Source organism: Pogona vitticeps, chromosome 1 (genome assembly GCF_051106095.1).
Source record: "Pogona vitticeps strain Pit_001003342236 chromosome 1, PviZW2.1, whole genome shotgun sequence".
NCBI lineage: Eukaryota > Metazoa > Chordata > Lepidosauria > Squamata > Agamidae > Pogona > Pogona vitticeps.
In genome coordinates, this window is record NC_135783.1 from 179588230 (window position 1) to 179614391 (window position 26162).

A 26162-nucleotide genomic window follows, 5' to 3' on the forward strand; every position below is an offset into this window, starting at 1 on the left:
ATTGGACCTCTTACCAGTCCTATTTAGTCCAGCCTGCTCCAGTCAAGCTGTGTAGACAAGTCCTAAGTTTTGAAAATCAGACTTGGTCTCTCGCTCATTGCTCCACTCGGAGCAGTTGCCTTTCTGTCTTCACTACCTACCTCGCCTTCATGGGAGTGCTTTTGGTCATTGCAATATTTATTCTTCATATCATGCCCCAAATCCTGAGAACATGTTGAGGGTCAGTTATCATCTGCACAAAGACAATTCCCCTCAAAAGTATGCAGTGTAAGAACTGCATATGTCTGCTGGTACAGTTTAAAAAAAAATCCACAATGCAGATCCACGGTTTCATCCAATTTTGCAATGTTTGTGCTCTTTAGTTGGAAGTTAAAAGATTGAAGTGACAGTAGAAGATCTCTGCAAATCATAGTACTTCAGATGGTGCCCCCAAGCATGCCTTGCCAGCATATCTCAGGAGATTTAATGGAGAAGATAAATTATATGCAGGGAAATCAATTTGACCCCCTTCTGTTTTCTTGGTGGGTTGAAGTGGGTTTTCAGGTCTTGCTTATTCAAAATAAATATATTTTATACTTAAAGGAGGCCCTGACTCCTAAACTACAAAATTGAAAAAGCTCTCTAGTGAGAACATTATATGGGACTTCCATCTCCTGAGAAGAAATTGAACCAGCCTTTATGTGACAACTCTGATGCTAGCATACCATTATGTTTTATATCTGCCAAAGTTGCTACGAGCCTACCGCTGACCAGGAGTAATACCTGTATATCCATTCCCCATTTTTATTCCACAGAGTAATCATTTGCCACATGTGTAAAAGTACCTTCCTGTTAGTGTTATAGAGAATATATTTTGCAGATGTAGTTTATCTAGATAATTCATAATCGTCTGTTCTTTTCCAAAAATGAAATGAAACAAACAAACAAACAAAAATCTGCTGGCCTATGACTGAAAGACTGAAAAGTATTTTAGATCTGTTCTTTTCCAAAGAAACCTGTTGCGGGGTTTTTTTGGATTTTTTTTAAAGGAAAGCTCTGTTTGCCCTTTCCCCCTTTCATCTTCCTGCAAGTGCTTGATAGATTCTTTAAAATATCTGTAAATAAAATACTGTAATAAAATTTTATTTTGCATCTTCTTCATCCATTATAAACAATGAATTGTAATTTTTGAGGTATTTCCTGTAGTAAAGCTTTTTGAGGGGCTGCATCACTGAGCTAGATTAGGGAGCTTTTAGTTACCCAGATGTTTTGTACTGCAGCTCCCACTGCCCTTAAGTGTTCGCTGTGCTGGTGGGAGTGATGGGAATTGTAGGTCAAAACATTGTTGGGCCAAAGTTTTCCCACCCCTGGGTTCCAGGCCTCCACTTTTCTACACTGTGCTGCAACATGTCCTACATTTACACCTCTACCTTGAATTGCAGCAGGCGGCTGCATCTCCCACCTCTATACAAACTTCTTTAAAGCCAGCAGGGCTATCACAGGGCTTATCACCAGCCTACCAATGCAGGGAGTGACACCGACCAGACATACTATAACACAATCCAGGGAGTTGTCAAACAAAAGACCTCTGCCTCTTCTGAACCCCACCAAGGCTCCCTTAAGGCTCATTCTACACCATACTGTATGGAAAGGATTGTTGCTATAGAAGGAGACCCCCATCAAAATGGTCTCTGTTTCTGTTTCTGACTCTGTCTCAATCTGTGTGTGTGTGTGTGTGTGTGTGTGTGTGAGTCAACTTTTGTAGTAATTTTTTTAGGGGCACAAGAGTTATGCACGGATTTTGAACTACACAGGGCCCGGCTCCCCTAAGCTCAGTGTTGTTGAAGGGAGAAGTGTAATAACCTAGCAGCTAAAGCACACTGGGTTATCAAATGTAGTATAATGAAAATTGGAATGGTGTTAACTTCAGTGTTTTTTGTTTGTTTGTTTGTTTGTTTGTTTGTTTGTTTGTTTGTTTGACTTGTGGCATCTTAACCTTAAGGATTTTGTGGCACTGGGTTACTGGATCACTGCAAAATATGAACAATGTGTGTGCTACCATTTCATAGGACCATGGCCCTTTGTAGGGCATTGGGGGTAAGGAGAGCCCATGATTTCATAGCCCTGCCTTGGTTTGTCCGCTAATAGTGCCTTACAGTCCAAATCTCTGTGAGATGAAGAAATGGCCAGAGAAATAAAATATATACTGTAAATAAAATAAACTTCTGGAAATCCGTGTAGCAAATCTGATTCTAGACCCGACCCTCCAAGTAGAAAGCCGTAGTTGCTATCAGGGAGTCCAGCTCATTTGTGGTTCTGCTGACTGAAGCTATGCTGCAAAACTTGGAAAGCAGAGCGGGGGTGCTTGACTGGGGGGCAGCATTTAAGAATATCGTGTCACACAGAGGAATGAAGGTTGAACTCCCTTTAGCTCTTTCCCCCCCCCCTTCCTACTCCCTAACTCAGCATCTAGGTATCCTTGGAGGCAGTCTTATAGATTGCAGTTTTCAAATGCTACCACCATCCATGGCTCCACGACCCCCACTCCCACTTGGTCTCCTGGTTGCTCTTTGGCCAAGAAAATGACTCAGTTGCTTGGTAATCTTGAACTGATATTTTCTTCATAGAATTTGCCTTCGGCCACCCCTTCATAATTAACCCAGCCTGTTTCTAGTTTGAGGCCTGCATCCTGTATTATCTACCAAAGATTATGCCAGATTTTGCTAATCTCCTTGTCGCAAAGCTTTAACATTCCAAACTATCCCAAATAATGCTGTATCTACTTTAAAAAATAAGACTGGGATGTTCTTTGTCCCAATGTTTGGCATGTGGTAGAGAGGGTGGGCAGGAGGAGAAGGTTCGGGTAGGAGGGGTGCCGAAGATGGGGACAGATTATGAGATCTCTTTGTTGTACAGGTCATTCTTGTGCAGTAGTTCCATCAACGTACTGTAGCTGAAAGCATATGTGGGTAGCAAGACAGTTTGTCAGTGACCAAACAGAAATGAAAAGAAATAGACTAGATTCAGTAAGCAAGGACTCTCTTGCAGCCCAGATCTTGATGTAGGTATTCATTATTTTGTGACTGTAGTTTTAAACCCCATATAAATGACTTTCCAGCATTTTTGGAAAAGGAGCACCATTAATTGAATGGAGGAAGAGGAGGAGGATCCACTTCCATGCTATGTAACATATCAGGCAACAAGAATTCTCCAGCTCATTTGTTCTTGTGCGAGTGTTTCCGTGTCCTCCTATGCTATATGTTGTGTCAATGTTCTTTGCCATACTGTATTATTCAAGGGTGTCCTCGTTGTTGTTTGGTGCTGAGGGTGTGTGTGTCCAACTCATTCCTTCCTTATGGATCCAATTGTTCTCCAAACATTGTTCTGCGTAGTTGAACGATTTCCCTGTAAATCAGATTATTTAGATCCAAAATAGAGATGTAGCAGTCCCTGAACTACAGATTTTGCCATTTTTCCTTAGTTGTAATGAAGGATGATTGGTTGAAAGCTCTCTTAAAGGTTTGTCTTCAAATGTGAACATACATTTTTGAAGAGGGAAATGCAGGTGTGATTTAAAATCGAGAAGATCATATCTGGGTTAAGGGCTGAGCGCCTCTTCTTTTATCCTGTGCAAGACTGCACCACCATGCTGAAAGAGAAAGATGCAGCTCTGTGGATGGTTGATTGCACTCTCTCTGCTGATGGTGCTTGTGGAGACCTTTGGACCCATGAGAGATTATAGCACAAGCAGTTCTAAAACTTGTGATTCATATGAAATAGAGGACCTCTATGAGTTTGTTACCATATTTACCTAGTAATGGGATTCATCAGAGTGTACTACTGTTGGTGAATGCTTCGTCTTCACAATACCCCTGTGGAAGATATACTTTACATGTGACTTTCAGGATAGCTAATTATGGATCTGGGAGGAACCAGTGGATTCACTTTTACTCAGCGAACTTTGTAGTCCTCACAAACTGTCATTAACAATTTCTTCTTCTTCTTTTTAAGACAATCTGCTTCATCTTGACCTGCCATCATTCCAAGATAGTAGCGTCCCTGCGGCTCTTTGCTAACACTGACATGGTACAGAAGATTTAGAATTGGGTAATTGGTCGCCTTCAAGTAGATTAGAACCAAAACTTCTATTTTCTTCTTATCTGACATGGAAATGTATCTTTAACATTCCTGTGATGTGTGTTTCTTTCAGCTGATGTTCACAAGGAAAAGAGTCACGTGATGTATGAAGGCAAACACATACACTTTTCTGAGGTTGACAATAAGCCGTTGTGCTCGTACAGCCCCAAACTGTGCAAGCAGAGACGACTTAACGGCTACGCCTTCTGTATCAGGCACGTTCTGGAGGACAAGACTGCCCCCTTCAAGCAATGTGAATATGTGGCCAAATACAATAGCCAACGCTGCACCAACCCCATCCCCAAATCTGAGGACCGTAGGTGAGTATACATGCAGATATACTCTCACATAGAATTTTGCCCATATTTTAGAATCTTAATTGAAGGCTCCATGAGAACACAAATGAGGGCCTTTCCAGTGGATGCGCCTAGAATTTCTCTCTGGCTGCTATCCTTCTGCTGATGGGCGTGTACCTTTCGATGCAGGCAGACCTCTTGCGTTCATTCCAAGCTGTTATTGGAAGATTCTCTTTTCTATCTTATGGGTATGGTTTCATTGTGTTTTAAATCTGTTTTTATGTTTTAATTAGATTTCTGCTTTTATTAGAATTATTTTTGTTAGCCGCCTTGAATTCCGCTTTTTTCAAGGGGGCACCAATAAAATAAATGACCAACCATGGAAGGTAGGAATATAGAGGAAGTATTTCTGAAATGAAAGCTGAGAGCTCCTGGAATTCATTTTTGCACAGAACTTTATGTTTAAAAACTGCAGAATCTACTCTATTCCCTTGGACATTATGATCCTCTTCTGGGCCACAGCACTGGATATTTTTCTTCAGGATGTGTACCACCCCTTGTCCAGGGGGACAAGGCAGGTTACAGTATTTTTGTCATTTTATTATCGTTTTAGTTGTGTGTGGTCATTTCAGCAAGAGTGATAGCTCCCCAAGTTGCTTCTGGGAGTCTATTGCTGACACAAGATTTTGTGATGCTAATGTCCAACATTATTTTTAATACCATAGACCTAAATATATAACTGTAGAAAAAACAGGCATAATGTTAATAAGGCTTTGTGTTCTGTGGCTCTGTTCAGCTCTGGAAAAGTTTCTGGATTTGGTATACATTCACCATCCTTAGAACCAATGTGCACACAGAATGCGTTGTGAAGAGTAGGGAAGTAAATGCACATGTGCTCAATTTGAAGGCCTCACAATTTAGGTTTTCAGAAAGAATTAGGGATAGGATCTTAGTGCAAAGTATCAACAACCTTGATATTAAACCAACTTAAGAAATTCAGTACACTTCTCCCTTGAATTGCATGGGTCTGAGCAACACGGCTTTGGTTATACCTGGATTTTTCCCCAATAAATAAATAAAAATTCAATGAATACTATGCTGCTATTCATCTCCAGGAAGTGGATGGAGAATGGTGAGTTGCAGTTATTGAGGCCCCTGTTTTTAGTGGTGTGATAGCCCCTGGGTCAGTGGTGGCAGCCCGGCTGGCCCCCTCTCCTCTGTTATGGGGGCTTCATGTGGTGACCAAGGAGGGTGGTGGGGTGCGGGTCAGGGGAGGTGTGTGTGCGTGTGTGTGTGTGTGTGTGTGTGAGAGAGAGAGAGAGAGAGAGAGAGAGAACTCTGGCACGCACACACACACACACACACACACACACACACAAGGGAAATGTGTACTTGGCTAACGGTGCTTTTTGTAATTTAACATCTGAAAGGAGCGTCTTATAGGCTATTAATGTGGATGAAATCTTCTCCAAAATTAGAATGTGTAGAATTTCACAATTGGATTCACAGTTTAAACTCAAGTAAATGCTTGTTTTTTTCTCAAAGAAGGCCTAAGAAAAAAGTTCTTAAAAATAAATGGGCATAACTTATTTATTATTAGTTGCTGTTGATTAGCTTTCCTGGCACTTGCAGTGTTCTGGTGGTGTCCCATCAGTTTTGGTTCAAATCCTGACTCATTCTTTAGTTAGTAGTGGAAATTCCTGTTTTGTTTTTTAATTTTTTTATTTTCATATCAGGGTAGGGAAGGAGGGGAAACAACGGGGATAAGGATAGAATGGGAGTGAGACTGAAAAAGGTACCTTACAAACAATTAATATAGTTTCCATATAGTATATGGTCGATTCAAATTATACTTTGAATATGTTACACAATCTGTTCCAGACATACTTGATATTAATCTAATCGTTGACTAAATAGCTGTCTATTTTTTTATATTATCCATTACTGTTTCTATTTTGGAACCATGCATATAGTTTTTCCCAACACTTCTGGTGGTTTTTTTTCCCTTGTTTCATCTAGCCATTCTGATAATTGGTCCATTTCTGCAGTTTCAAAAGTTTTGGCTATCAGTTCCTCTATTTCCAATATTTCAAGCTCTTTCCAGTGTTTTGCAAAAACTAATCTTGCATCTGTTATAAATCCCTAAGTATGTTTTTGCAAGGTCCATAGAGTCTGGCAAAATATTTAATAAAAATAATTCAGGTTTCATAGGAACTGGACTTTCAAGAACCTCTTGTAAAAAACTGCCTCCCTTTGTTCCAGTTTCTTTGTGCTTTTTTACAAGCGTACCACATGGGATAGAATGATCCTTCCTTCTGTTTACACCTCCAACATAAATTTGATATTTGGGCATTCATTTTGGCTAATGTTATGTGTGTCATATACCATCTATAAAACATTTTGTAAATATTCTCTTTAAATGTAACAAATTTAGTTAATTTTATATTTATTTTCCATATTCGTTCCCATTGCTCTAAATCTATATTGTGCCTACCATTCTGTGCCCACTTAATCATACATGATTTCACTATTTTCTCCTGTGTATCAAAGTCTAACAAAAATTATGCAATAGCTTAATATGTTCTAGAAGGATTCTATCAAAGTGTATTTTCTAAATAGAAGCCTTGTTGTTTATCTTTAACAAATCTTGATGATAGTTGAGATAGAGCCCACCAGTCCATTTCAATTCCTCGATCCACTAATTCTTGTTGGGTTTTGAGAGAGTCATCAAAGTTTAAGATCTCACTGTATTTTACTATTTTCTTATTTTCTCTCAGGTTTGGGATGGGGGCAAACACCTCAATTGGTGTCACCCAGTGTGGAATTTTCCTATACATTTGGTTCTTTGATTTATTCCATGTACATAAAAGTGCTTTCCTCAAAAGTTCTTGTTTTTTGAATGACTTTTTGTCATTTTTCCTAAGGAGGAAGACAGGCCACATAAAGCTATATACATTATGAAAATTTTGCTACGGTCGCAAACTAAAACAGTTACCGTATTTTTCGCTCCATAAGACGCACCTTTCCATAAGACGCACCAATTTTTTAGGAGAAGAAAACAGGAAAATATAATCTGTTTTCTTCGCTCCATAAGACGCACAGACTTTCCACCCCCCTGTTTTGTGGGGAAAAAGTGCGTCTTATGGTGCGAAAAATACGGTATTCTGTATATAATTTTACAAGATGACTATTTAGCAGGCAGCACGAAAGCTACATAGTCGTGGAACAGCATTGAAAAACTAAAGACAGGAGGAAGAAAGGGGCACAAGTTATCCATTACATTTAAGAGGCAGATTTACAGATATACTCATAACTGACGGGGTAATTAAGAAGCTGCTTCGTTTTTAGATAGACTTGTAACTCTGAGACAAATTTGTAATTATAATTACTAGTCCAGGGATTAGTTGAAGACAGGGTTATGTTTGCAGGTCAGGGACCAACATTCTGTAATCAGAAAATCCATATTCAGCAATACCACAATAAGCATCACATGCAGAATATATTTTGAGGATGTATTTCGCTTCTTTTGTTACCTAAAACTGGAATCACAATTTATCTGATTGTGCTAGATTTTATCTTATGGTATTGATGCAAAAGATTTCAATAAAGAAATAGAATAAGGCATTAGAGTTACAGTTTATTGCCAAACAGTAAACTAATTTTCAAGAATATGAGCATGAGTCACTGAGGCATTCCTTAAGTCTCTCCAGTTAGCCAGTTTACTCAAGAGTCATACTGATAATTGTTTATATTTCCTACTTTGTATGAAAAAGCTATGCTGGGCAGACTTCATTTATTTATTTCTAATAGTTATTATTTTTGAAAAATATATAAGCAAAATGATTTTGACATATAGTCCAAGAGGTGTGTGTGTGTGTGCGCGCGCTATTGTTTAAACTAATGGCCAGAGTCATGTCACCTACACAATCACATAAAGGCAATCACACAAATGGCAGTAGTTGTTTCTCAGGCTTTCCATAGTGTACCCAATCTTCCCCCAATTGCACAGCTGATCATGTGCCCTGCAACAGCCTGGTTCTGATGCAAAGTACTTCTATCATAGAATCATGGAATAATTGAGTTGGAAGGCTATGGAGTCGAACCTCCTGCTCAGTGGAGGAATCCAAAAGCAGATCTAACAGATCTTTGTCCGATTTTCTCTTGAATGCCTCCAACATTGGAGCACTCACCACCACTTGAGGTAATTCATTCCATTGTTGTACTGCTTTAACAGTTAAGAAGTTCTCCTGATATTTAGCCTAAATCTTCCTTTCTTTAACTTGAGCCCATTGTTACATGGCTTGCACTCTGGAATGATTGAGAACAGATCTTGTCCCTTCTTTGTATGGCTATCTTTCAAGTATTTGAAAAGTGCTATCATATCTACCCTCAGTCGTCTTTTCTCAAGGCGAAACATGCCCAGTTCCTTCAGTCTTTCCTCCTAGGGCTTGGTTTCTAGTTTACTGATCATCTGTCCTCTAAACTTGTTTCAGTTTGTTGGCATCCTTCTTAAAGTGCTCTGTCTGGAACTGGACATAGTACTTTAGCTTAGGCCTTTTGTTGTTGTTGTTTAGTCGTTAAGTCATGTCCGACTCTTTGTGAACTCTTGGGCCAGGGCACATCAGACCCTCCTGTCTTCCACTGTCTCCGGGACTTGGGTCAAATTCATGTTGGTAGCTTCCAGTCGAACTATTTAAAATCTTAAAAGACGACACTGTTAAGGTGCTATACTCAATATGCCAGCAAGTTTGGAAAACTCAGCAGTGGCCAGAGGACTGGAAAAGATCAGTCTATATCCCAATCCTAAAGAAGGGCAGTGCCAAAGAATGCTACAGCTACCGAACAATTGCACTCATTTCACACACTAGAAAGGTTATGCTCAAAATCCTCCAAGGCAGGCTTCAGCAGTATGTGGACCAAGAACTCCCAGAAGTACAAGCTGGATTCCGAAGAGGCAGAGGAACTAGAGACCAAATTGCTAACTTGCACTGGATTATGGAAAAAGCCAGAGAGTTCCAGAAAAACATCTACTTCTGCTTAATTGACTACGCAAAAGCCTTTGACTGTGTGGACCACAACTAACTATGGCAAGCTCTTAAAGAAACAGGAATACCTGACTACCTTATCTGTCTTCTGAGAAATCTATATATGGGACAGGAAGCAACAGTTAGAACTGGATATGGAACAACTGATTGGTTCAAAATTGGGAAAGGAGTACGACAAGGCTGTATATTGTCTCCCTGCTTATTTGAATTATATGCAGAATACATCGTGCAAAAAGCTGGACTGGATGAATCCCAAGCTGGAATTAAGATTGCTAGAAGAAATATCAACAACCTCCGATATACAGAAGATACCACTCTGATGGCAGAAAGTGAGGAGGAATTAAAGAATCTCTTAATGAGGGTGAAAGAGGAGAGTGCAAAAAATGGTCTGAAGCTCAGCATCAAAAAAACCAAGATCATGGCCACTGGTCCCATCACCTCCTGGTAAATAGAAGGGGAAGATATGGAGGCAGTGACAGATTTTACCTTCTTGGGTTCCATGATCACTGCAAATGGTGACAGCAGCCCCGAAATTAAAAGACACCTGCTTCTTGGGAGGAAGGTAAAGATAAAGGTTCCCCTTGACAATTTTTGTCCAGTCGTGTTCGACTCTAGGGGGCGGTGCTCATCCCCGTTTCCAAGCCATAGAGCCAGCGTTTGTCCGAAGACAATCTTCCGTGGTCACATGGCCAGTGCGACTTAGACACAGAACGCTGTTACCTTCCCACCGAAGTGGTCCCTAGGAGGAAAGCAATGACAAATCTCAACAGCATCTTAAAAAGCAGAGACATCACCTTGCTGACAAAGGTCCGCATAGTCAAAGCTATGATTTTTCCAAAGCGATGTATGAAAGTGAGAGCTGGACCATAAAGAAGGCTGACTCCCGAAGAATTGATGCTTTTGAATTGTGGTGCTGGAGGAGAGTCCCCTGGACTGCAAAGAGAACAAACCTATCCATTTGGAAGGAATTCAACCCTGAGTGCTCACTGAAAGGACAGATCCTGAAGCTAAGGCTCCAATACTTTGGCCATCTCATGAGAAGAGAAGACTCCCTGGAAAAGACCCTGATGTTGGGAAAGTGTGAAGGCAAGAGGAGAAGGGGACGACAGAGGACGAGATGGATGGGCAGTGTCACCGAAGCTACCAACATGAATTTGACCCAACTCCGGGAGGCAGTGGAAGACAGGAGGGCCTGGCATGCTCTGGTCCATGGGGTCACGAAGAGTCGGGCACAACAACTAAACAGCAACAGCAATTTAAGCGAATAAGCACACAATACTAAAAGGATTAATAGAATATCAAAAAAATGGAAGCAACATCAAGTCATTCTACAATCCATTAAAAAAATCCCCACTGAGCAGCCATTGACTCAGGGAATGCTTGCCTGTTTTGTTTATTTAAAATATTTCTATTCCACCTTTAGGATCCAAGGCAGCTTACATCATTAAAAAGACAATATTTAAAAGACAATAATAAGTATACAAATATTTTAAAAGAATTAAACAATTTTTATATTTAAAATGGTAAATAAAATCAATACTTTGTTGTTGTTTAGTTGTTTCGTCTTGTCTGACTCTTCGTGACTCCATGGACCAGAGCACACCAGGCCCTCCTGTCTTCCACTTCAGTACTAAAACACATTTAAAACAGAACACAATAATCCGTTTAAAAACCCCTTTCAGGCCACCAGTCGTTAAGGAAAAACCTGCCTGAAGAGAAAGGTCTTTGCCTGCTTGTTGAAGGACAACAGAGATGAAGCCAGCCTAGCTTCCTGTGAGAGGGGGTTCCAAAGTCTGGGCGCAGCCACAGAGAAGGTCCTCTTTTGTGTCCCCACCAAGTGTACCTGTGAAGATGATGGGACAGAGAGAAAGGCCTCCCCTGATTATCGGAATCCCCAGACAGGCTCATTGAGGGAGATGTGGTTTTCGAGATAGCTTGGATCCAAGCTGTTTAAGGCTTTATAGGTTAAAACCAGCACTTTGAACCGTGTCAGGAAATGGATCAGCAGCTAGTGGAACTGCTGTAACAGTGGAATTATATGCTCCCTGTGTAACCAGCCCCAGTTAGTCATCTGGCTGCAGTATTTTGGATGCTCTGGAATTTCCAAACACTTTCCAAAGGCAGCCCCAAGTAGAGTCCATTATAGTAGTCCAGCTGAGCGGTAACTAGGGCATGTGTCACTGTGGCCAGATCACATCTCTCGAGAAATGGGTGCAGCCGGCACACTAATTTTAACAGTGCAGAGGCACGTCTGACCACCACCAAAACCTGGGCACCCAGGCTCAGAGACGAATCTGGGAGCACCCCCAAGCTGCGGACCTGTCTTTTCAGAGGGCATGTAACCTTATCCAGCACAGGCTGCAACCCTATTCCTTGATCTGCTTTTCGACTGACCAGGAGCACCTCTGTCTTATCTGGATTAAAGTTTCAGTTTATTCAGTTTCATCCAGTCCACTGGTGACACTAGACACTGATTAAGAACTGAAACAGTTTCCTCAGCTTTAGATGGAAAGGAGACATAGAGTTGGGTGTCATCCGCGTACTGGTGACACTGAACTCCCAAATTCCAGACAGCCTCTCCCAGCAATTTCATGTACTGTAGATGTTAAACAGCATAGAGGACAAAACAGATCCCTGAGGGACACCACAGGCCAATGGCCAGGGTGTCAAACAAGAGTCCCCCAGCACCACCCTCTGGATTTTCCCCTCCAGGAAGGACTGGAGCCCCTGTGAAACAGTGCCTCCAATACCATCCCAGAGAGATGGCCCAGAAGGATACCGTGGTTGATGATGTCAAAAGCCGCTGAGAGGTCCAGCAGAACCAACAGGGACACACTCCCACATCAAGTTCCCGGCATAGGTCATTCACCAAGGTGACCAAAGCAGTCTCAGTCCAATAACCAAGTCTGAAGGCAGATTGAAATCGACCTAGATAATCCATCTCATCCATGAAACCCTAGAGTTGAGAGGACACAACCAGCCCTTATCCAGCCTGTATCTAGTTAGCTTGATGATCAGAATATCATGGGGCACTTTGTCAAAGTCTAGATATATTATATCTACTGCATTCTTACTGTCTATCGGACTGAGAGCTTACCTGATCAAAACATGAGGTAAAATTAGTCTGGCAGGATTTGTTCTTGATAAATTCATGTTGGCTCCTAGTTATTACTGCATTGTTCTCAAGGTGTTTGTAGAGTGACTGCTTTATAATCTGCTCCAGAATTTTACCTAAGATTGATGACAGGCTGACTGTTCTGTCGTTCCTCAGTTCCTCCTTTTCGAAGATAAGGACAGCAGTCTTCCTCCAGTCATCTGGCATTTAATCCATCCACTATGATATCAGGAAAATAATAGACAGTGGTTCTGAGATCTCTTCACCCAGTTCCTTCAGTATCCTTGGATGCAAAGCAAAAGCAAAGCAAAGCAAAGCGTGCTGCTTATATACCGCCCCATAGCGCTTCAAGCACTCTCTGGGCAGTTTACAATTTTAAATTATGCAGGCTACACATTGCCGCCGCCCCCCCCCCCGGCGAGCTGGGTACTCCTTTTACTGACCTCGGAAGGATAGAAGGCTGAGTCAACCTTGAGCCACTACCTGGGATTTGAACCCCAGGTCGTGAGCACAGTTTTAGCTGCAGTACAGCGGTTTAACCACTGTGCCACAAGACAGTTTGTCTGGCCCCAGATTTTAAGCTCATTCAAAGTAGTAAGGTATTCGTTGACAATATATTAATTTGTTCAATAAAGATAGACTTTCTGTGAATGCCCTTGTATGCATGAAAACAACTATTGGATTTGGTCAATGAGATTTCCTTTTCCCAGTATCCATCAATTGGTCTGCACTGGTAAAGGCTATATAACTGTGGACTGGACTGGATTGCAGTGTTAATGTGCTGTATGGAGATGTTGACACTATCAAAGCCTGTATTTCATTCCAGTTATTCCACAACTCTAGTGGTAGTCTATATAGGAAATAATGCACTAGTCTACTTATGATGCAGCACTGGTTTACTTAGAGTAGAAATTAAGGTACTAAATGGTGTATCAGTTTGTCCGTGTTGAATGGAGTGGATTTATATTCTGAATTTTCTTAGTTTGTGGGGTATAGCTTTTAAAATGATTGGATTTTTAAAGAATTTTCTCTGGTGTTTTTTAAACATAGGATTATAAAGACATCAGTGTTGGGAAAAGAAATTCAATCTTTATTGACTAAATTAACAGTAAAAGATTTGTATAAGCCATCATATGAACACAGAAACTAAACAGCTAATGTCAATATAACACTTTGCACTCACCAATTACTTTTTACCAGTGTGATCTGTAAGGAAATCACTCCGGCTCACAAAGGAAACAGATTTGCCATATAACCATTTTTCTTAAAGCAAAAAGACTTACATGCTTTAAGGTGTTAATCACAAACCTAAGCTGGAGGGGCACAGCTCAGAATTTTCCTCGTGGAGACACAGTCTAGGATGAGGCATTTTCCATCGAAAGGCCATCCTCCTCAGTGCAGCAGCCACAACTTTCATTGCCTGATTGCCACTTTAAATTGCCAGTTGGGTTAAAGGCAAACTGTGGGTCATTAGAATGTGGCAGGATTGGAAGATAACATTGCAACATCAGTGAATAGTAGCTGTAATTAAAAGGTTACCGAAGAAACGGGAGGGGGCACAACTCCCTTATGTTTCCATGGGGAAGGAACTAAAATAGCGAAAACAACTCCCAGTTAAAAGTGTCAGCAGCTCAAAACTAATGTTATGAGCAGTATCTAGCTAGTCTCCTTTACCCGGCTGAAAGGCAGGCAGTGACAGGAGTAGGCAGACTATTCAAAAACACCACGACTGAGAACACCGTGGTTTTGAGTTCCTCCCCACCATGTATCTGATGGCTGGAGGAAGGCTTCTGAAGCAGGTTCATATAATGTGGAGCTGCCTTGGAGGATGTTTGGAAACATCAAGTAGTAACAGAATGTGTCAACTGGAACTATTCCCACTGTGCCTTCGTCCCACTCCATCTACGTTGGGCATTAGAACTTTAGGCCAGCAATTTGAATTGAGCTGAGGAATAAGTCATTAACTGCTGTAGATTGGAAATAAGGGGGCCCACAAGCTTCATCTGGAGAAAGATGCTCCTAAGCCACATTTGCCAACAAATTATCCAAGGGCAGGGTTGGATCCAAAAGAATATCCATGTTGTGAACTTGCTGCTCTCCAGGAGCATCCAGCTTTGTTCAGTCTATTCAAATTTAAGATACTGTAACTCATTCCTGCTTTCTCTCTCAGTAATTGTAAGCTACATATTCAAGTCTAAAAAATGTTCTAGCATCGTTTGTGAAAGAATTTTGCTACTTTTTAACAGAAGCTTTTCAAACATTTCTAAAAATGAAGAGAGCTAGAAACAGTCCTTCAAAAAGGACTGAAAAGTGTGATTTCTTAGTGCAAATCTGTGATGTACATTGCATGTCTACTCATAAATTCAGTGGGACTTCCTGCCAGGGTAGTGTGCGCAGGATTGCAGCCTTAATTGCCTGTTATGTAATAAAAGTGTCCCTTTCTCCCTTAAACTTTTCAAATGTCTGTGTTGAATTGAGTCAACAAAAGTTTTAGTATATTGCATCCATCAAATATTAGTTGTAAAAACTCTCAATACATTCCAGTTTCGGCTGCTCATCTGCCTGTTTTCGTAGAGTGGATATGGGGAGGAATACTGACTTGTGGAGTGCCAAAGATTGTTTAAACCTTAAACAGTATGCACTTGTCCTGCTTAAGGTGATGCTTGTGCTTGTTTATCCCTTCACAGGATGTAGGCCTGCTGCTCTTAAGAGACAAATAGCCCTAAGGTTATTAGCTGTTAATTATCTTGTATCTTACACTATGGAGCTGGTGCTGTGCTATTGTTGTTGTTGTTTTATAACATTAAAAAATAACATAGAAATGGAAGGAGACTGCTGTACCAGCCTCCTTCCATTTTTATGCTCCAAGGAACGTAGGAGAACATGCATGGTTCCTCCACGCCTTTATCCTCACAACAGTGCTCCAAAATGGAGAATACCAGACCCAAGATCATCCAGTCCGCTTCATGGCTGAATGAGGATTTCAACCCAAGACTTCCTGCTCCTAAACTGAAATGTTCAGGTTTAAAAAATCCACCAAATCCACAGTGTGTTTCCTGCTTAGTAAACCTGAAAGGCAATGCAGGGTGGTTCTTTGCTGAACTATTTTCTGTGGCCTGCGCTATTATGTAATTGCTATGCTTCGCTTCATTTTCAAGTGTGAAAATGGAATATTGGGGGGTTAAGGAGGTACCTTTTCTACAGGAATGAGTTAGACGAGCTAGCACAGCTATTTTTATTAGGACGGGGGGGGGGGGAAGACCCCATCCCAGATTGCTTTTAAAAGATGCCTATTGTGCAGAAATGTAACATTGTATCCCGTACATGGGCACCTGAAAGTGTTCTGATCTAAATGATAAACTGAGAACATGTTTTATCTATAGCTACGGTACAGCCCATGTTAAAATGTCTTCTGCAATTCAAACCTTATTTTTATCATACGTGAATTGGTCATGCAACATTGAAATGTACTTTATTGAGACAAACAGATATGTCTAGAAAGCGCTTCCTTCTCTGTTGAGCTGCACTTGGCCAAAGACCCAGGTGGGAAAGATGATTTTTTTGCTGATTGTATTTTTCAAAGGTACTGCAACAGTCACCTACAGGTCCTTGGCTTTTTACCGAAAAAGGAGAGGAAGAAAAAGAATGATCCCATAGAGGAGGTCAAAGTTCGGCACCAGATGGATTCGGTGGCCTTCAGTCTGACAGTCCCTCCTTTGGCCTTGAAGATGCCCAACGGCCTGGATGGGATGTCCCTCTCTCCCCCGGGGGCCAGGCTTCCTCTCCACTACTTGGAAGCAGAATTGGAAGACCCCTTTGCTTTCAACGAGGAAGATGAGGATCTCAAGAAAGGGGCGACTGTGAAGAAAAAATTGCAGAGCAAGTTAGCTCAGAACCGGCAGCGCCAGAAAGAGACCGAGATCCTGAAAGTCCGCCAAGAGCACTTTAGCCCCCTTCCTGCACCTTTGCAGCAGCCTCCGCCGCAGCCGCAGCCGCCGCAGCCTCACCTCCCACCTATACCGACTTCTTTAAAGCCAGCAGGGCTATCGCAGGGCTTAGTCTGCAAGTCGCCTCAACCTCAGAACACCAGCCTACCAATGCAGGGAGTGGCACCCACCACACACACTATAGCACAAGCCAGGCAGTTGTCAAACAAAAGACCTCTGCCTCTCCTGAACCCCACCAAGGCTCCTGCCCAAGACCCCCCCAGGACTGACAGGATCCTCATGAAAGCCACAGCCTTCTCTCCGCACTCCTCATGCATGAGCCGGCTACAGAGACTGGTGAAACTGTGCACCCAGAAACAGCAGCTTGATGCTGATCTGTTTCCACACTTAGGTAAGTGGGGTGTGTGTGTGTCTGTTTTGTTCATTGGATTTACTGAATTTTCCATAGATTAGTAGCTCCATTACAGATTGATGCTTCCAGTTGCTTGGAGTTGTATTCTTCCAAGTACATGCTTTTAATGTGGAAGTACAATCATAGGCAGGTGTTCTGCAAACTCAGAGCAGAGTGAATATCTGTCTCTCTCTAAGAATTTAGCTTTTCACAAGACAGATTTTTTTTGTTCACATTGTCATTTTCCAAGGCAGTTATTTCAAGGAGCCCTAAAGCTCTGAGCACCAGTGTTCGCATTTGTTAGGGGCACAATTGGCTTAACTCCCTGCACAGCCTGGAGTTTCTTGGGGTGTATTTTACTTCCATAACAAATAAACTACACTAATGCATCTTTTGTGTATTTACATAATCCTGTAGAGTTGCACAGATGTTTTCGTGTATTTTACTTGCTATGGAGCAGGGCACCTCACTGCTTATTACTTGTGTATGTGTGTGTGTGTGTGTGTGAGAGAGAGAGAGAGAGTCCCTTCTCAAAGACTGGAAGATGCTCCTGATCGTTGTGGTGATAGATTCAACCAAAATCTCTCACTTGTATGCATGTTGCCATGAGAAATGAAGTGGTATTGCAGGCTGGTTGGAAGTGTTCATTTCCTTTTCTGCCTCCCAGGGCTGGACTGGTCTGAAGACAGTGGAGAAGAACTGGAAGAGCTGGAGCAAACCTCACCATACCATGTTGCATGGTCTGTCCGGGAGTCCCTCAGATATGAAAGGAATGAGTAAGTACATGAGTAGAAGCAGAATAGCTGTGTGAGTAACTGTGTGTAGTAACTGGAAATAATGTACCTGTCAAACTGGTATCTAAATTATGTAGCCAGCGGGGAAGGCAGACAATGGCTGAAGGGGCATTCATACAGACTTTGAGACCTTGGCTGTTGTATGCAGATTAATCCTGAATCATTAAAACTTGTATGTTAGTCTTTGTTTTGCTACACAGTGTTTTTTCTTTGTTCCTGAAAGTCCTAAAATGGTATGGAAAACATTTTAGTGCCTTGTTTATTTATTGTTGTTGTTTAGTCGTTAAGTTGTGTCCAACTCTTAGTGACCTATGGTTCCTATGCAGTATTTTCCTTTGCAGCATTGGGCTTTCCTTTCACTTCCAGGCACATGCACAGCGGAGTGTCCTTTCGGCTTTGGCCCAACCACTTCATTAGATCTGGAGCTACTTGTCCTTGTCCTCTGCTCTTCCTCAGTAGAATGTTGGACGCCTTCCGACCTGAGGGTCCCATCTTCCAGCGTCATATCTTTTAGCCTTTTATTTCTGGTCATGGGGTATTCTTGGCAAAGATACTGGAGTGGCTTGCCAGTGCCTGCTCCAGGTGGATCCCATTTAGTCAGAACTCTCCCCTATGACCTGTCTGTCTTGGGTGTCCCTGCACAGCATATCCCATAGCTTCCCTGAGTTACTCAAACCCCTTCACCATGACAAGGCAGCAATCTGTGAAGGGATGTTTATTTATATGATAGTATAAATTCTTACATCTTAGTTCTTACATTTGATTCTTAAAAAGCAATGGAAGATCTTTGTCTGCTGAATTTGAAAAAAGGGATATATGTATACTGAAGTCAGAATCAGAACATGATAAATGGTTTTCTTGCCCCCTATCCTTTTTTTGGTAGTTCTGGTCTGTTCCAGTTTCAAGAGCACTGCTTTGCAGTCCAGACACAAGAGCTGCTACTTGGCGACATCGTGTAGGATTGGCAACGAGGACATCTGTATTCCATAATACAGATGTATCGTGTGGTATTGTACTGTTGCTGGGTTGCTCGGCGAGTTAGATATTTGGTTGTGGAGCTAGAGGTTGGGAGAAGCGACATGATTCCAGAGCATCTCCAAAAGAAGAGAATGGTCAACTAATTTCTTGAGTATTCTATACCTTGAAAACCTTGGAAAGGGTCTCCATAAGTCAAAGCAAAGTGTGCTGCTTATATACTGCCCCATTTCAAGCACACTCTGGGTAGTTTACAATTACGCAAACTACATCCAGCTTCACCCCTCCCCCATGAGAGCTGGGTACTCATTTTACCAATCTCTGAAGGATGGAAAGCTGACTGAACCTTGAGCCAGCTACCTGCGATTCAATCCCGGGTCATGAGCACAGTTTTGGCTGCAGGGCAGCAGTTCAACCACTGCACCACGAGGCTCTTTTGTCAGAGTTGACAATGGCTTTTTATTATTTTTGTTATCATGGTATTGTGTTAATAAGGCCATTGCACTTCTAAGTCATTAGATGTTGCATAAAGATGGAAAGGTATAGCAAGAAGGAGCAAACAGATAAGGGAGATGTTTTTGTGTGTGTGCCATTTAAAAGCCTACTGAGCAAAATGCCGACTGTGAATGTACACCTTGAAATAGTGTAGAAGATAGTTATGGTGGGAGAGGCCCTTATTTAGGTCTTTGATTCTGTATTGTGCTTGGGTCCTGTGCAGAGTTCTAGTGGCCTGTTGCAGCTGATGGAAGAGAGATGGAGATATTTTCTCCATTTCTTTTTTCTGGTCCCTAGAATTCTCCTCTGGAGAGTTGACAGGTCTTCGTGAACAATGTGGGAAGGTATCAGTGGGGGCTGGAAGGGAAAGGGAGAAAAAACTAAAACAGGTTCTCACTTGCAAGCTCCTGCAAGCTCCTTCTGTGGACTGAAGCAGTTTGCAGAAGGGCAGCTCAGGATTCAAGTCAAAAATAATTATGGATACATTAAACACTGCACACAACAGGTAAACCAGCAGAAGAAAAGCTGCATTAAAATGAATAGTGAAATCTCTCAATTATTAAAAAAAAAAGCCTCAAAAATATTTTTTAAAGACTCCATGGGATGTTGATGAGACACTTATCTGAGTGTTGAGAAGTAAGCTTGGCAGGAGAGCAATCTTATAGATGAATAAGGTGCCTGGGCAAATTGGTAGGAAAGCCGCTGTTCCTGGAGACATCTTGGACCCAAGCTGTTCACTGAATAATTTAGAGGCACTTGTTTGTGGATTAATATTGAAACATTTGAAAACGAGGAACTTTACCAGCTATATATCTTTCTCTTCCCCCCCCCCCCCATCTCACAGGCCAGATGGTGATGATGCCTGCGGCAGGAGTTCCCGCATTTCCCAACTTTGCACTTACTTTCAGCAGAAATATAAGCATCTTTGCCGCCTGGAGCGGGCAGAAACTCGTCAAAGGAAATGCCAACATACATTCCGGAAAGCATTGCTGCGGGCAGCCAGCAGAGAGCCGGAGTGTGCTGGCCAGTTGCTACGGGAGCTTCGAAGGGCTTCATGTACTCGAACCAGGTGAGTGGCATTCATTGCCGTACAAAGAAGGATACAATACAGCTGTGGAACCACAAACACACCTGTATGCAGAAGCCTAATTGGCCATTATACAACATGAGAAGATGTAAACACTTAGCAAGGAGCACATGGACCCTCTCCCTCCATTGTCTCATTTTTCCTGGTTACAGAGCCATGTCAGAAGAGCAGAAGGTACCGCTTGCATTTAGATTCTGCGCATGAGCAAGAACAAAGATTGTCCACTAACCCTAAATGGCTAGAATAAAAAAAATTGGAGCATTCCAGTGACCGATCCTGGTTTTAAGCCTGGTATTTGAAATAGTAGAAATTTGCCGTTTAAGTTTGGAAAGATGGTCCTCTGTCATGGACATGTTTGATGTTGCTGGGCGGGGGTATTCATTCATGGAAAACTCATTTTAAATTTGGACTAAAAAGTCAGAATGGTATGGTTTGAAATCTAAATTCAGAAAAGTTTCAGCTCTGCAATAAAATGCAAGGATTATGAACTAATCACTGAGAACCACAGGTACTCGTAGATTTTCTCATAATTAACCTTGGAACGGTTTGTGTTGGCTGTTCTTTACCTTCCACACCTGACAAAAGACACCACCTCTTCATTCACTACAGTCTGTCTATACAACACGCTACAGGTTAACTGCTAGGGGGTGAAAACTGTCACAATCTTCTTTTTGTGGTCTTCCTTTGTAGCATGTGCTCCCTGCATGCTGAGCTAGATGCGAACTATTGGCCTCCTGAATTATCATGTTGATGTTTTGCTCCCTGTTGTCCTTTTGTTACAGCACAAGCCAAGTGAAACAGAGGGATGCATCTCCATGTGTTGGAACCACGAAGGGTGAACCATGCACCAACAAGGCTCTTCCATTCACTAAGCATTGTTTTCAACGTATCTTTTTTATTGTTTTCTTGTTTGTGCTAAGGACTGAAAGTGTATTTAGTTAGGTAAGGTAAAGGTAAAGGTTCCCCTTGACATTTAGTCAGTCGTGTCTGATTCTAGGGGGCGGTGCTCATCCCCGTTTCCAAGCCGTAGAGCCAGCATTTGTCCAAAGACAGTGTCCATTGTCACGTGGCCAGCGCAGCTATACACGGGACTCTGTTTACCTTCCCACTGAGGTGGTGCCTATATATCTACTCGCATTTGCATGCTTTCGAACTGCTAGGTTGGCGAGGAGCTGGGACAAAACGACAGGAGCTCACTCCGTCGCATGGATTCAATTTTACGACTGCTGGTCTTCTGACCCTGCAGCACACAAAGGCTTCTGCTGTTTAACCCGCAGCGCCACTACGTCCCCTAGTGTAATTAGTTACCTATGCCTTACTCTTTGTTTCCAGAGAAGATTTCTGGAAGGTTCTTACTAATATCTGTAGATCTTGTTTGTTTGCATTTTTTTGTTCCACGCTGTGCAGCATAAGACTGGGATGAACTTGCAAGAGATGGATTCTGTGAACTATTCAGGACCTGCTCATCCTTTAAATCTACCTGCACTCCCGTTACTGGCTTCTAGCCAGAATTCCATAGTTAGCATTGTTACACACACACACAAAACAATATTATATGTATGAGCCTGTATTGGTTGTTAAATGAAAACAAACAAATGATATGACTATGTTGAGTTAGATGGGTTTGGTTATCACAGAAAATCTGAATCAGCTTCAGTTGCTCTAAAGGTTTCAGCAGGGTTTGCAGTCATGGAAAACGTAAAGCAGTAAAGTGGTCTAAAATGAAAAGAGATGAAAAATGTGTAATCCTGCTCTGTAGACTAGAAGAGGAAGAAACCAGGAAGAATGGTGTGTCGTATGTCAGAAACCTTTGCAAATGAAGAATCTGAACGTGAGCATAGGCAGGAGCCCAGGAAATTGGGGGGGGGGGGAGAGAGAGAGAGAGAGAGAGAGAGAGAGAGAGAGAGAGAGAGAGAAGAAAAGACTCCAATTCAGGAAGCTCAGAATTTTAATGTGTTTTCCTGCTTTGTGTATCCAGTAGCCCTCTTGATTAACTCGGCCACTTCACAGTTCACAGTCCAGTAGAATTTTTGCAGAGGTGCTGTTTATATGAATTGGCACTTTTTGATGGAGGCTGTAAATGGTGGTGCCATGACTTGTGGAAGTACAGCAGTCCTTTTTTTTTTGAGCTGCCATAAAGCTTATTCATTAGGGAGTCTGTGCCAGATCAATGTCCTGTGTTTATGCCATCAGGGAAACTCTGGGTATATTCGCCACATATGTTCCTTCACTGCCTTTGTGTACCTAAAATAGTAGAAATGTTGCTGTTTATGAGGCTGCTTGTTACAAAAGGGAACTTATTGCCCATTGGTTAAAATCTGAACACATCTCTGATTAGCCCTTATGTAAACAATCTTGTAGAAGGAAATTTTGCTGCCCAGGAGAGGGGAAATGAGAGAAGGGGTGGTTGGGAAGGGATTAAAAATACACCAAGTTTATGATTCTTTTCCAAGCATATTAACCTCTGCTGTACATAATCTTTCAAAAAGGCAGGAAGAATTTTACAAGGTTTATGCCTTCTCATATGTGGATGACAAAAATCCTCTTTTTTTGTATTTTGGCATAGATTGTCATTAGCTAGTTAGAAGCAAACCTATTGATTGCATGACCCCTGAAATGACAGTATTGATTAAGAATCTCCAGGAAACAGGCACATGGACTCATTAGCAAAATAGCTACTTCAATAAGCCCATCTTAATAAATTATAAAATCATTAGCGGTTCTGCTTGATGGCAGTTTTCTGCTTTAACTGTTAATGTTGCATCTTTCAGAGCTTGAGGCATAGGTAACAACAGAATTGACTGAAAGCTAGATCTTGACAGGTTGTAGATCATACTTTACTTTCTTTGAAAACCGGAGAGTTGCCTCTTCCTCCATCCTGCATGTTGTTCTTGACGCAACTGTATATAGATATCCTTTTGAATCGGTCACAGCAGCTTTTCTCGAGCTGTACAGCCAAGTTTGCAGACGGACAGCAATGCTCTGTGCCAGTTTTTGACATCACACATCAGACACCCCTGTGTGAAGAACACGCCAAAAAAATGGTAAGCTCATTTGATAAGAATAGGCTATAAACTCCCACAGCATCTCGAACAACAGTATTTCCAGCAAACCACAAGATAACATCAGAGTTCAGCAGTGTTTCAGACTGTCACATCTCCCATTCAGAAGTCTGTAAACCGAGTTGAGGGGGGGCACTATGTGCTGCTGATATTGACAGTAATGAATGTCATTATCATTAAACATGCTTTTAAAAAGTGAAGCAACCAAAAGGATTGTGATTGAAATGAGTTCTGCCATAGTTCAATCCTACATATGTCCATTCACAGCTGAATCTGTTCAGTACTGCCAAATACAGGGATAGGCAGAAGGATGACATTTGCCTTTGTGGAGCATCACCTTGTCTGGTGTGTTTTGTTTAATAGTAGACATGCTGGAGTAGTTCTGCTGGAATGCTGCTCTGAGATGGAAGCTGAGTATTCTGGTTATTTTCTGTGGTTTAATTTTTATGTTCGGAGATTGTCTGTCAAAACAGGCTCCTATTATTTGAACATGCATGTTCTTCTCTCCCTGGGCAATTCTTATACTTCTTCTCAAAGGCTTAAAGATGATTCCCAACTTTTCCTTTCGCTGAGCACACTGGTCATGTAATAAAGTCCTCATAATAACAAATTTGGCGAATTCCGGGACCGGATCAGTGACCCTTTTCTGCTACCGGGAAGTTAGTTGCTTAAGAAGTTGAAACTTATGTTTGCTTTTCCTAAATTAATTGCAAGAATAGGCCTTTTAAATTACAGTACCTTGTTAGCACTTGGGCCTTAATATGCCTCTGATGTGTGCAACAAAGACAACATCCCAAGTTTTTTTCTTCTTAGCTATTACATAATGTGTCCTCCAGATTTCACCTTTGAGCTTTAAGTCCTCTTCTGCAAATTACTGTCTTTCAAATGGCATTTGCAATATGCCATGTAAACTGTTCAAAGAAAAGCAGTTCATTTTTTCTGCTCTTGGGCTTTGAAAACCATTCTTCTGACTCAATGCCAACCTTTCCCCTTCTAAAGACCATGTTTAGACCAGAGTGAATGAATCTGGAAATAGTTCCGCCCGAATGTAGTTTTGATTCTTCCCTTCCCTACCACTGGTGGAGGACAGAATGCCATTAATCAGATTTCATGATTGATCTTTGAATTTGTCATGTGTTCTGATCTTCATGACACCGAACTGTTTTGGAAAGGCAATAAAAGACAAAAGGGCATGTTCTTCATGGGTTCTTCCTGTCTTTCTGTCCTCACTACAAAAGGATAACTTCTTGAGAGGCGACAGCTCCCGTAAAGTTCAGCACCAGCAGCAGAGGAAGCCCAGGAAAAAAACAAAGCCACCTGCCCTTACAAAAAAACATAAGAAGAAGAGAAGGCGAGGGCCTCGGCGTCCCCAAAAACCAATTCCTCCTGCTGTGCCCCAAGGAAACCTCAGTATGCCCACCAGCATCTCACTGCCAATGGAGATATCCCATATACGGTTAGTATTCAGCAGTGATTTTTTCCCCTTTTTTGGCCCTTTAGTTTTGGAAAGGATGAGCTCTGTGAATGAATATGTACTATGCTGCCTGTATGAGAATTAGGATTATTAAAGCTAGTTCTCTGCACTATTACTTGGAAGTAAGTTCTGGTGAATCCAGTGGGACTTACTTCTGAGTAAACATTCCTAAGAATAGGCTAGAAGTTTATTTTCACACAATGAATTGATAAAGGACAGCAGCAGAAAGATGAGTGATTATGGATCTGTCATTCTACGCACTTGCAGAGTGATCACTGCCTCCTTTACCTTTTTATGGTGCAGTCTAGGCCCTTGGCAGTCATTTATTAGGCCAGCTTAGAGACAGTTTAGGCCAGTCTTTGTGACCTAACATGCCACTCTTTGCTAATGATGTAATGCTCTTTGTTTTTCAACAATGCTTTCTTTGTTAATAATTCAGCCTCCCAAGAAGGCAGGCCTTTCCTTTGGTATTCTGCATTTTTATGGCTCTTGGGAGTCTCAGTTAGGGTTGATGAGACATTTCCATGCTAACTCCCTTGCAGAAACAAATGGTGGTAGTGACACTTTTCATTATCTTTTTCTTATGCCTATTATTCATTGATACATCAATTCTGCCTCTTAATTCTGCCACTTATTGAAAGCTTAGTGTCTTTCCTCCTGCCTTGTACTGAAGGGAACAGTGGCAATTATGGGATGAAAATTGTGGTTTTATACCACTCTGGTAGGACTAGTTGTAGATAAAACATATCTAATTTTGGATTGGGTTTCCCTAGAGGAGAATGTCTGGGCAACAGACACTTAATGTAATATGCAAGACTTGTCTCTTTAAAAGAGAGGCTAAAATGGCAGTGCCCATTTTTGGGTAGGTGTGGTTTCTTTAGAGATCCAGTCATTTAACAGAAGCTGGAGATTCTAAGTTTGCAGGGGGATTCTTCCCCCCCCCCAAAGTATCAAATAATGCATTCTTCTCTTGTATTTATTTGAGGTGGAAGAAGTTGCATCAATAGGTTCTTCTTGTGAGGTGGAGATTGATCTGTGGCCCAGATTGCCTTACCTTGGGGAGTATAGCTTCAAACATATTTTTTCTTTAATTTGAAGGCTTTTGATCTTTTGAGATATCAAAAAAGTCAGAACTGTGTTTGTTCAATGCATATCTTACAAATATAAACAATAGAACAAATTGATGTGAGGCTTACAGAATACTACTTAATATTTCTTTTTAGGAATGTATTAATCCAGTCCTAGTAGTGGAAAACCCTTAGGTTGACAGACAGCATGAAAATCAATGAATATGTTTTGAATGTTTGATTACAGCCAGCATCTCCCAGATGTTTGATGGCTAACGTCTAGTTTTCTTCTGGATTA

The 26162-nt window shown here is 41.6% G+C and overlaps 1 protein-coding gene across 2 annotated transcripts in view; it reads left to right on the forward strand.

Moving 5' to 3' along the window:
- The window catches only part of INO80D (INO80 complex subunit D), a 44665-nt gene that overhangs the window by 11472 nt on the left and 7031 nt on the right, over positions 1 to 26162 (forward strand). The window contains exons 2-9 of one of the 2 annotated variants that reach the window (XM_020780754.3): positions 3991 to 4086; positions 4190 to 4436; positions 16156 to 16910; positions 17578 to 17686; positions 20019 to 20243; positions 21044 to 21147; positions 23172 to 23305; positions 24562 to 24779. In XM_020780754.3, the coding sequence (XP_020636413.2) occupies positions 4219 to 4436; positions 16156 to 16910; positions 17578 to 17686; positions 20019 to 20243; positions 21044 to 21147; positions 23172 to 23305; positions 24562 to 24779 (1763 nt within the window). In that variant the 5' untranslated portion in view covers positions 3991 to 4086; positions 4190 to 4218. The remainder of the gene's footprint in view (positions 1 to 3990; positions 4087 to 4189; positions 4437 to 16155; positions 16911 to 17577; positions 17687 to 20018; positions 20244 to 21043; positions 21148 to 23171; positions 23306 to 24561; positions 24780 to 26162) is intronic. The other variant, XM_072978344.2, reaches the window with a different exon arrangement.